At 48.2% G+C, this 11,621-nt stretch overlaps 1 protein-coding gene across 1 annotated transcript in view; it reads right to left on the bottom strand.

Moving 5' to 3' along the window:
- The window catches only part of ADGRG5 (adhesion G protein-coupled receptor G5), a 21,644-nt gene that overhangs the window by 4,022 nt on the left and 6,001 nt on the right, over positions 1–11,621 (bottom strand). Inside the window, exons 2-9 of the mRNA XM_006908791.1 lie at positions 6,005–6,106; positions 5,720–5,798; positions 4,912–5,068; positions 4,203–4,319; positions 3,416–3,532; positions 1,816–1,968; positions 992–1,113; positions 465–733 (exon numbers count right to left, since the gene is read on the bottom strand). Coding sequence (XP_006908853.1) covers positions 465–733; positions 992–1,113; positions 1,816–1,968; positions 3,416–3,532; positions 4,203–4,319; positions 4,912–5,068; positions 5,720–5,798; positions 6,005–6,068 — 1,078 coding nt within the window. The 5' untranslated portion in view covers positions 6,069–6,106. The remainder of the gene's footprint in view (positions 1–464; positions 734–991; positions 1,114–1,815; positions 1,969–3,415; positions 3,533–4,202; positions 4,320–4,911; positions 5,069–5,719; positions 5,799–6,004; positions 6,107–11,621) is intronic.

Genomic DNA, 11,621 nt, shown 5'->3' with positions numbered 1-11,621 from the left:
GATGATGGAAGTGATGGTGGTGGTGGTCGTGGTGATGGAGGTGATGATGGTTGTGGTGGTGGTGGAGGTGATGGAGGTGATGGTGATGGTGGTGGTGGTGGTGATGGAGGTGATGGTGGTGTTGGAGGTGATGGTGATAGAGGTGATTGAAGTGATGGTGGTGATGGTGGTGATGGTGGTGATGGTGGTGTTAGAGGTGATGGTGATGGTGGTGTTGGAGGTGATGGTGGTGTTGGAGGTGATGGTGGAGGTGATGGAGGTGATGGTCATGGAGGTTTTAGAAGTGGAAGTGATGATAAGAACAGTAATGTAGGAAGTGGTGGTAGCTGTTGGCAGGGATGATGACCAGTGGTCTTGGCAGTGGCCACTGTGATGAGGATGAAGAGAAGGAGAAGGAGAAGGAAGCAGATACCCTGTCCAGCTGGAAGTCTCGGGAAGCAAGAGGGGAGGGAGGCTGTGCTTACCCCAGCCAACTGCGCAGAGCTTGAACACATATCTACGAATGTAGATATTGTAGACACGCACAAGGAGAAGGTAGAGGTTGAAGCCTTCGATGGCCATCCAGGTGAGGCAGCTGAGCAGTGCATAGTGCAGGACGGCGGCCAGCACCATGCATGCTGACCCGGGCACGGAGGGCATGGCCAGTGCAGAGCTCAACAGGAAGGTGACATTCAGGAGCAGCACAGAGGCATGCAAGTTCATGTGGATGTGTGTTATGGAGTCATTTTTCTTCCTGTGGGCGAGAGCATGGCCCTCTGTGGCCCGGGGTCATCACCCAGGCAGCAGAACCCCCTGGGCTCATAGACACCCAATGACAGGGACACAGGTCCAGAGGGGGCAGGGACCCGGCAGCAGCCACTCAGTGAGGCTGGTCTCCTGCCTCTTGGACTCCACCTTCTGGAGAACCCACCCCACTCTTGGGGACCAAGTAAGGAAGCGGGGTGCTGAGCAGCAGTGGCTGGGCAGGCCCGGCACCGGTGCAGGAGACTACCTGGCGTGACAGTGCAGCAGGATGGTGAGCAGGGAGGCCATGACGGAGATGCTGCAGCCCACCAGGGAGATGTAGGTGAGAGGCGCCAGCAGCCCTGCAGGGACAGGGACTGGGGACAGTTGCTGTGGGAGGAAAGCGTGGCTGGAGGCTGGATGCATGGAAATGGGCCCCACCCAGGCTCAATCAGAGACATGCCAGACCTCAGCTCCATGCCCCCTTGCCCCACAATCCACACCACGGTCCTGGCTTGAAAAAAGCCATGGCAGACACGGCGGCTTTCCCCCGCTCTCCACTCGTCCTCCTCTCCTTGTGAGAACCTCCCTCCTTCTCCCCCTAGGTGGACATACCACTTCTCCCTCTGTGTGGACAGGTGCACCAGGTCTGGCCCGTCGGAACCCTCCCTCCTCCTGCCCAGTGATTGGTCAAGGGATGTGTATGTAGCACACCGGGTTGATAAGACTCGGTTGCAAGACTTTGGCTGGCAGAATGGGGTAAGACACGCTCTCATTCTACTGGCCTAAAAGCTAGTAGGACATGAGCCTGAAAGTGCTGGCAGCCATATTATGATTCCATGGGGAGATCCAGTCGGAGGGCTAAGCCCCCACGGAGCCAGCACAACTGAGAAACAGAGATAAAGGCCTGTCTCGGTGATACTGAGCCCCTGGATTAAGCCAGGCCTGAAGCCTATTCAGGAACACAAGCCCATAAGTTTCCTTCCCCCGCACCAAGCCCATCTGAGTAGGATTTCTTGTCCCTTGCACCAGCCTTTCCCTTCCTCCTCTGTCCTAAGCATGGGACCTTCTGCAGCTCTGACCCCCACATACCATAAGAACGGCAAAGTAGCTAAGGTGGTTGCAGCGGCAGAGCACCTGGGTAGGCGAGGGCTGCTCTGTGCGACAGCCCTCAGGGCTCCAGACCCCCCAGTGTTGCTTGCTGGCTCCCTCCTTCCAGAAGACACAGTTCACCGTGTAGCCTTCCTAAGGGGAGATGCTGGAGTGGAGTTGGGTGCATCCAAGGGGTGCCGGGGAGGGCCACAGGTCAGGGTCTAGAAACTGGAGGCCTAAGATGACTCAACTGCATCCTGTCAACATTTTACCAGGTGCTGGCTGGGCTTTGCCATCAGGCGGACCCAGATCCTAGCCCCACTTTCCCATGGACTCAGAGTGACCCGGGCAAGTTGCAGAGCTCTGAGCCTCACTCGGCTGATTCATTTGCAAAATGGGATCATTTATACTAAGTCATAAGGGTGGTAGAAAAATTCAAGGCAAGGAGGATCCTTGAGTGCCCAACTCTAGCCTATGCAGTAGGTGCTCTATAACTAAATGTCCCCTTCCTTCTGCTACCCGTGGGGCCTGATAATGGTCCAGACCCTTCCCAGGGCGGGAGAGAGAGATTCATCCACAGACAACCCCGAAGGTAAGCCACGTGGGTGGACGGGTGGTGGCTGTGACACAGGCAGTGACACGGAAAACCATGGAAGAAGGGGTAGAGGGGTCCTGAGGAGGGAAGGGACCTTTGGGGCCCTGAGGCCTTAGAGGACACCTTGGATTTGCAACGGGAGTGGAGCAAGGACATCCCAGGTGACGGGGAACTGCAGAGGCAAAGGCCCAGAGGAACGAAAGGGAAGGGTGATGACGAAATCGCAAGTGTACAGGAGGGGCCGACGGGAAGACAGGGCCAGAGCGCGAAGGCGCCGGGCTCTTCGGGAACGCCAGGGACCGACGAGCACGGGCGTCAGGGCCTGCGCCCGCCCCGCAGCCCGTTTCTCTCCTGCTAGCAGCAACATCTACACTTCCCTTGAGGACCCACCGCACCTCCGATGAATCCGGCCTGGTCCCTGGGCCGTGGGACCCAAGCCTGGACAACCCACACATTCCACACCCCTGGGCACAGGGAGGATTTGGGGGTGGACACGTGACCCTGCTGGACCGTTAGGATTCCATTCTGGTTGCCTTGTGAGAAAGAGCCTGCTGAGAAGAGGGGAAAGAAGTCCAGCTCTTCAGCTGCCATCTTGCCACAGGGTAGAGAGCCAAGGCGGACCATCGCTGAAAGATGGAAAGAGACCCTCCCAGCCTCACCCCAGCATTTCCTTCCTCAGAGCCTCCACAGAGCCGTTATGGCATCGTACTGGCCCCTGGATCCAGCCGTGCCTGAAGCCCCGGACATTTTATTTACATGAGCCAATAAATTCCCTTTTGTGCTCACATTGGCTAGAGTTGGTTTTCTATCACTTGCAACTTAAAGAAGCCTGGATAATACAGTGAGTAAAAGCTTCTCTTCTTTCTCTGGCAGGAATTTCCAAAGTGATGAATTTAAAACGGTTTGTTTCCAAGATGGTTCTCCAGGTTTGAGTTTAGTCAAACCAATGTTCAACAGGACATAAGGGGGCAGTGGCGGGGTGGAAATGGGGCACCCTCCCAGTACCAGGCTTTGGTTGTGCCAGAAACTGATGTTGATCGGCTCGCTGAGGTTGTTCACGTGTTCATGGCCCAGCTGTGCCCCCAGGACATAGTCATTGAGCAGAGACGCGTTGATGTCATTCTGGAAGGGCAACCGAAGAAGGGCTGACTGGAGGGGACGTGAGGAGACCCTGGAGGAGGTCCCAGAGCCCCGCCTTCTCCAGCGCCTGCTCCCTGGATGACAAGTGGCACATGCTGTCCCCTCCGCCTGGGAAACTGTCCTCTTGCCACCCCGCAGCTCCATTTCCCATCTGATGTATTCCAGCTTTGTACCCTCCGCTTCACCACTATCCCAACTCACTTTCAAAGCCAAGGTTAAAAGGCACCTTCTCCAGAGGCCCTCCTGGCCTGCTCATTGGGAGTAACCCTGACCCCACCCTGACTCATTCGTCACTTTGCATCTCTATGGTTATAATCAAGCTTGAGCTAAAACTAAGTCTTTCAGGTTCTAGTCTTATTGCCAAGATAGCGAGTTCTCTGAGGAGAGGAATCTTGCGACCTTGTCTGACTTCCGCCTAGGGACATGCACAGACCCGGTAGGGTTCTTAGGTCTCATTTGCACATTGTAATTGTGCCTCCCACCGCTCTGCTTCAACAGAAGCCCAGGGGGGACAATGGCTGGCTAAGGTTGCACAGTGGGCTGGACCCACAGGTGCTGGTCCCCACCCAGAGTCCAGGAGGTGGCGTGGATGCCTGCAGTGCCCCCAGGAAGTGGCCAGCTCCTGCCCTCCAGGGCCCACCGTGGTGCTGACCTGGAAAAAGTGGGCAGTGAAGAAGTAGATGCAGATAAGACGCAGCTCCCGGGGGCGGGTCCTACAGGCCTCCCGGGTCAGCTCAGCTGGAAACTGCATGGCATGCTGGGCCTGTGCCTGCGGAGGGCAAGAGACAGGCTGAGCCTGGTGTCCAAGCCCTCCAGACCAGCCCCGACACCTTCCTTGGCCCCCACGCCCTATGAAGCTCTCCCAGCCTCACCCCAGCATTTCCTTCCTCAGAGCCTCCACCTGAAGAACCCGCCTCCTTGGCTGCACCACCGTCCAAACTTCCTGAGATCCGGACCTTCCCTCCAGCTGCTCCGGCTTTGAATTTGGGTGTTTACCCCACTCAACTGGGCCCCGGAGGATGGAGCATCTCAGCCCCCAGCACACAGGCATTCAGCAGAAATCACCCCAAGGTCCTCAAAGGAACACAGATTGCCTGGCCTCTCCCACTGCCGCCCCCCACCCCCACGGGCCTGCAAAGGCAGGAAGGGGACGCTGGAAGGGAACGCTGACCTAGAGGGACCACAGAGCACTCCCATTTCTATCATTCACCCCAAAGAACATCAGCCCCATTTTGTGAGTCTCGGCTATCATGGCAAAGCCCAGGTGAAAGGGTGAAGGGGGCAGTGGAGCCAGACCTTCACCCCTGGAGAATCTCTGAGGTGGAGAACTAGCCACCCCCCATTCCCTAGTCATTTCTGACCTGGGAGACCGGCTCCAGAGTGGCACTGTTCAGTGAGAGGCCAGCAAAGTCACAGCCCAACTTGAAGGCCAGCGTCTGAATGATGGACGTCTGCAAGGTGAGGTTGTGACCCTCGAATCTGGCCTCCAGCAGCCTCCTCTCCAGACCACGGATGAGCCTGAGGGCAAGAGAGATGACCGGAGCCCCGAGTAGGGGTGGAGCAAGAGGGGCTCCAGATGGCCTGGGAAGGCAGGGCCTCCCCCATCGCTTACCCCTGTCACTATTACCCCTGGACCTTTGCACACACAGCATTCTAGGCACATTCTTACCTCCCGACCCCTCTCATCCCCTTCTCCTGACTAACTCTTGTTCAAGTCCTAGTTTGTTGACACCTCCTTCAGGAAGCCTTCCTGGGCTGCTCCCTGCTGACTGAGTGAAATGCCCCGTAGTCCCCATGCTTCTCTGGCTAATCATAATCATTCGCCTCTCATCCGGAGCTGCTCGGCCTTTGGGTCACAGACCCTGGAAAGCCCAATCTGAGTTTTGGAGCCCTTCCAAGAAAAACGCACAGAGACCTGTGCTTCTGCACCTGGTTTCATGTTATCCATGGTTAAATCAGACAGTAGCCTTGATGAGAGCAGAGAGACATGTCTATCCTGCATCTCCAGAGCCTAATGTCAGGCACCCAGTAGGTACTCAATAAACATGCGTTGAATAAATGCATTAATAGTCTACACTAGACCAACCCTGAACCACTGATGTCAAGGTGCAAGCTCGGGGTGGGAGGCACCACTGATTCGACTCAGGCAAGGACGGACCCACAACTCACTCGACAAAAGAAATCGGTTCTTGTTCTATGGTCGCCGTCTCCATTCTTTTCATCCATCTCAGGGATTCTTGGAATGCCTCTGTGGGAAGTGAGTCAGATAGATCCCCACCTCAGCTTCTGTCCACAGCTGCCCCCCAGCCCCATGCCCTCTGGGGCTTCCACGTCTGAGACTGCTAGTTCACCTCGCCACTGTCCCAGGCAGCCTACGTGCCCCCTTTCAATCTCCCTATCACAGCCAGGGGCCTGGGCTAGGATCGTCCCTGCAGCCCCGCAGAGCCCTCTTACCTGCTGCTCCACTCTGAGAAGTCACGAGAACCAGGCAGAGGAAAAGCACCACGCGGCGATCCATGTCCTATGTCAGGTCCCCTCCAAGAACCATCTCCCACGCTGGAAAAAATGCGTGTGATCAAAGAGTGACCGCTAACTTCTTGGTGTCTGGTTGTCTCACACAGGGACACACAGCACATTATCTGATCCTTGTCGCTCCTGCATTTCACGGACGAGGAAACTGGCGGTCAGAGAGCACGAGACCTTGCTTTGCCTGAGGCTGTCTGAAGCCAGGTCTCTGTGACTCTCGAATCCTCGGACCATTTAATAATACCTGCCATTAGCAACTCTGCCTGAGTCACTCCGGCCTCCTCAAAAGTAGTCCCTCTGGGGGGCTTCCCCAGGACCCCAACCGCACCCAGGGGGAAGTTGCTTGGGAACAAGCAACATGTAACCCTGCCCATCCCTTTCGTTAACCTGCCACGTGACGTTGGGCAAGGACCCGGCCCTCTCTGCCCACATTTTCCTCAGTTTTAAAATGAATTAATAAACTTCTACTTAAAGACAGCAAATTTATGTCACTCCTTGAAACTCCACTAAAATGAGAGTCAGTGAATAAAACAGACACCAAGCAACAAAGACAGAACAATGGCAAAGAAGACAAGAGCAGCCGAGCGATGTCAGCTAAACTTTGGAGGTTACAGAACAGGCGGCCACCTTGTGATACATTTAGCAGATCTGAAAAGTCGAACCCCAGTGCCTGCAGTGGAGAGAGAGGTGGAGGGGAGGGGGGAAGCCAGCTAGTTCATGCCTCACGACCTTGGAAGCGCTTGAGAACTGGAGGCACCAGGAACCTCTGACGGTCAGATGGAGGGTGAGGCTGAAAACGGGATTGTTGGTTGTGAGTCTTTAAAATGACTACCTTGGTCCCCAGATCTCCCCTGGTACCTGAGGCATCCAGGAGCCTCCCTCATCACCCTGCCATCTCAACTCCGCCCCCCACAAAATTCACTCCTTGGAGATGGTGCACATAGAGAATCTTAGGGCCGGGGAAGGGTGCCATTCTAGTATAGAAAAGTAAAGCCATACCCCTTCCCACCACCTCTTCCTCTCAGCTCCCGGAAGTCTGCAGCAACTAGAGTGATGATGCCCCAGGCAAAAGGAAATTCTTCTCTGAAGAACTGACCATTCCAAGAACAGTATGCTATAGTTACTGATGTTTTGGTGTTCCTCGATGAAATGGCCAGGACCAAACTTTCACCCATCGCCAAGCCCTGCTAACCGATTAAGTTTTTAGTGCTTCACCCTTAAAGATGAATGGTCAACCAAGAATCACTAGGTATTTTAAAACATATACCCCCTGTCTCAGAAAGCTGCTAGAAGATGTGATCCAACAAAATGAGGGAATAAATCATGGAAGACGACGTAGGGGACAGGAAACCCCACCAGAGGAGCAGTGAAGCTACTCTTCAGAGAATGTGTGAAGAGAGGGCCCAGGCTGACGGGTGGGCGGCAGGACTAGGGCACATCTGCGCAGAAGGCAGCACGAGAAAAGAAAGCTCCAGGAGAGAGGTCTCAACAAATAAAAGGAGGAGGAAGAGAAGATATCGACTATCTGACAGGTTGAAATATCTAAAAAAAAGTATTTTGAGAAATGCCCTATAAAAAGCTTGAGAATGAAAAACAAAAACTAACAATTAATTTCAGAATAACCAAGTTGTACAAGAAAGAAAATGTAATCTTGCTACACATATTGACTTAATAGGGAATAAAATTTATACAGTCATAATGAAAACATTGAATGGGAGATTTATTTTTTTAATTGTGTAAAAACCATATTAAAATGATTTAGACCTCTGTTTACGATGTAGAGAGCCACAAGAGAACATCGCTCCCATCATGACAATGGAAAAAGCCAAATAACATACAAAATTAATTTTTGAGCCCTTTAGAGAGCAGAAGTCACAAAGCAAACTGATTTCCAACGGCCCATAAGCCCTTCAAAGATGAACCGGTTCACCTTTTACAGAACACCCGAGAAAGAGGTACTTGCCACGAAAGCAGAAGAAAAGAAAAGAACTGGTATCTTAATGAATTCTTAAAGGTTGCATGTAAACTAGCATGACAATTTAGAACCCCTGGGAGCCCCAGATACAAAGGGAGTCTGTGTCTTCCCACAGTTTTCTATTGGGTGCACATGAGAATGACTAGGGTGGGGCAGAGACCTTAGAGAGCCCCCATAGGACCTGCCGAGGTTTGAAGGTAGAGCAGGGGTACCTGGAAAAGCCATCTGAGGTCTGGGCCATGCATGAATACAAGGTGGTGATTGGCTGTTACTAGAGATAGACATCTCTACCCTGGCCATCCTCTGATGTGAGACCCTTATCCCACGGGTCCCTGATCTGCTATCAGGCAAAGGTCTGCTGCTTCTGATGGAGAAACTCATTGTGTACAGATGATGCAAAACCCACCTACCACCAACCCTGCACTAACACCAGGCAAATGCCATCTGCCACTGGCAAGGAACAGAAAACCCACTAGTGCCCAGGATTTTGCCTTAATAGAAAGCAGAGAGCTGCTGCTGCTGCTGCCACTGAGGCTACTGCAGAAAAGGCAGAAACCTCACTCACATCCAAGACTCCTCCACCAGTACAAAACAGAGTTTAGCTCCCGTGGGAGTGGAGAACAGGAAGTCTGCCTGTGCTCTAGCACCTGCTCTGAATAAAAGGCAAAGATTGTCAGTCACTGGAGGAGAATCAGAAAAGCTAAGAAAGCCCCACTCCCGGGGCTCAGGTACAAGGCTGCCTAAAACTGAGGTTAGAGAAGAAGAATCAAGAATCCACAAACCTTGCACCAAGTAACGAGTAACAGCAGTCTACCGCTGGCAGAGGGGATGGGACACAAAGCGAGATTCTCTCTGTGCTGCACGCATGCAAAGCTGAGAAAATACCGAGAAAACCCCCATGAGACTTGAGGTCTCACGCTAAGCACAAAATAGTGGCAGTCCACCACTGGAGAAATTTGAAGCTTGTGGTGCATAGAAGGTAACTATGGCAACAGCAAAACCTAAACCCAAATAATCAAAGACTAGATTGACTCGATAGCCTATGCTAAAACCATAACGTAAGAAATATGACCATTTCTAGGTATAAATATAATTTACCTCACTTACTATAGTTCTTTTACACACAATGTCTACTACTCAATCAAAGATTATCAACACATAAAATCAAGAAAAAGAAAAGACCCATTGTAAAGAGATAAAAGAGTCAACAGAACCAGACCCAGAGATGGTGAAAATGTTGAAAATATCAAATAGAGACTTTAAGATAACTATGATGAATATGATAAAAGATGTAGTGAAAAAGGTGGACCTCCCAGAACAGACAGGATATTTCAGGAGAGCAACAGAAACAATTAAGAAGAGTCAAGTAGAAATGAAAAACTCAATACCAGTGATAAAGAATTTCTTCAATGGACTTACCAGCAACCCAGTCAGAACAAAGTAATCAGCGAACTTGAAGACAGAGAGAGATAAATTACCCAAATTGAAACACAAAGAGTAAGAAGAATGAAAATAAAAAACAAATACCCAAGAACTGTGGGACAAGAGCAAATGGTCTAATATGCAAGTAATTGGAGTCTCAGATGGAGAAGAAAGAACGGAGAAGAAGAAATATTTGAAAAGATGACTGAAAATTTTCCAAAATTAAAGACAACAAACCACAGATCCAAGAAACTCAGCAAAACTCAGTGAAATAAATACAAAGAAAAACACATCAAGTCAAACTGCTGCAAAACCAAAGATTCAGAGAAAATCTTGAAGGCAGTTAGAGAAAAAAGGAACACTGTATACAGAAGATAAAAGATAAACTACAACAGACTTCTTATCAGAAACCATACAAGCCAGAAGATGGCACAGCCAGATCTCTCAAGAAAGACCTGTCAATCTAGAATTTTTTAAAATATCTTTTTAAAATAAAAGACAAAATAAAGACTTTTTCAGATATGAATAATGTCTTAGAGAATCCACAGCCAGCAGACACACACTAAAAGAAATAGTTAAGGCAGTTCTTAGAGCAGAAGGAAAATTACATCAGATGGAAATCTGGAACTACACAAAGAAATGAAAACTGTTGGAACTGCTAAAAATGTGTCAAATATAAAATAAATTTCTTTGGTTTTCATATCTGTCTAATATCAAAATAATAACAGGGATCATAATATATGTAGCAGTAAAAAGATACCACAAAAATAGCACAAGGGGCAGGAGAGAAAGATGGTAGATTTAAATTCAATTATATATATATAGTTACATGAAATATAAATGATCTAAATGCTTCAATTAAAAGGCAGAGATTGTCAGGCTGGATTATAAAAGCAAGACCCAACTATATACTGTCTACAAGAAACACATGTTAAACATAAAGACACCAATAAACTAAATATCAATCATAAGTAAAATGGAATAGCTGTATTAATAGAAAAAGTAAACTCTAAGATAAGGAATATTATTGCCGGGATAAAGATTATATAAGGCTAACAGGATCAATTCACCAAAAAACACAACAAAACAAAACAGTCTTAAATGTATATGTATCTAATAACAGAGCTTCAAAAAATAAAGCAGAGATTGTTAGAACTGAAAAGAGAAACAGGCAAATCAACAATTATAGTTGCAGAAGGTAATATTATCCTCTTAGTAAATGATAGAACAAATAGACAAAAATTGGACATAGAAGACATAAACAACACTATCAAGTAACTTGATTTTATTGATATTTATAGAACACTCCAACCAAAAACAGCAAAATAAACATTCTTTTCAAAGTATGTTTTATGACAACAATTGAAGAATTAAACTAGAAATCGATAACATAGATGTCTGGAAAATCCCCCAAATATTTGGAAATTAACATACTATTAAGTAAGCCAAAATCACAAGGGAAATTATAAAATATTTCAACAGAATAAAAATGAAAACACAACATATATTTGTGGATAACATATCATATCAGCTAAAACAATGCTTAGAGAAAAATTTATAGCATTAAATGATTATATTAGAAAAGATGAAGGATTTCAATTGTGTAATCTAAGCTTCCATCTTAATAAAGTATAAAAAGAAGAGCAAATTAAGCACAAAGTAAGCAGAAGGAAGAAAATCAATGAATTAAAAAATGCAAAAATAATAGAGGAAAATCAATGAAACCAAAAAGGTGGTTATTTGAAAAGATTAATGAAATTGATAAATCTCTAGCCAGAATGATCGAGAAAAAAATGTGGAATGCACAATTACCAATATCAACAATAAAAGAGAAGCTGTCACTACAGAACCTACAGACATTAAAAAGACAAAGGAATGACAGTAATGATTTATGCCAATAAATTATATAACTTAGATGAAATGGAAAAATTCCTTGAAAGACACAAGCTACCAAAGCTTACTCAAAAAGAAATAGATAATACGAATAGTCCTTTATTTATTAAAGCAATTAAATTTGTAGTTTAAAGATCTTCCACAAAGAAAGCATTAGACTCAAATGGCTTCACTGGTTAATACTTCCAAACAATTAAGCAAAGGATAACACCAATTCTACAAAAACTCTTCCAAAAAATAAAGACAAAAAAAGAA

The sequence above is a fragment of the Pteropus alecto genome, unplaced genomic scaffold, assembly GCF_000325575.1.
Source record: "Pteropus alecto unplaced genomic scaffold, ASM32557v1 scaffold123, whole genome shotgun sequence".
Lineage (NCBI taxonomy): Eukaryota > Metazoa > Chordata > Mammalia > Chiroptera > Pteropodidae > Pteropus > Pteropus alecto.
Note: the sequence above shows the minus strand (reverse complement) of the source record. Positions and strands in the feature narration are given on the sequence as shown.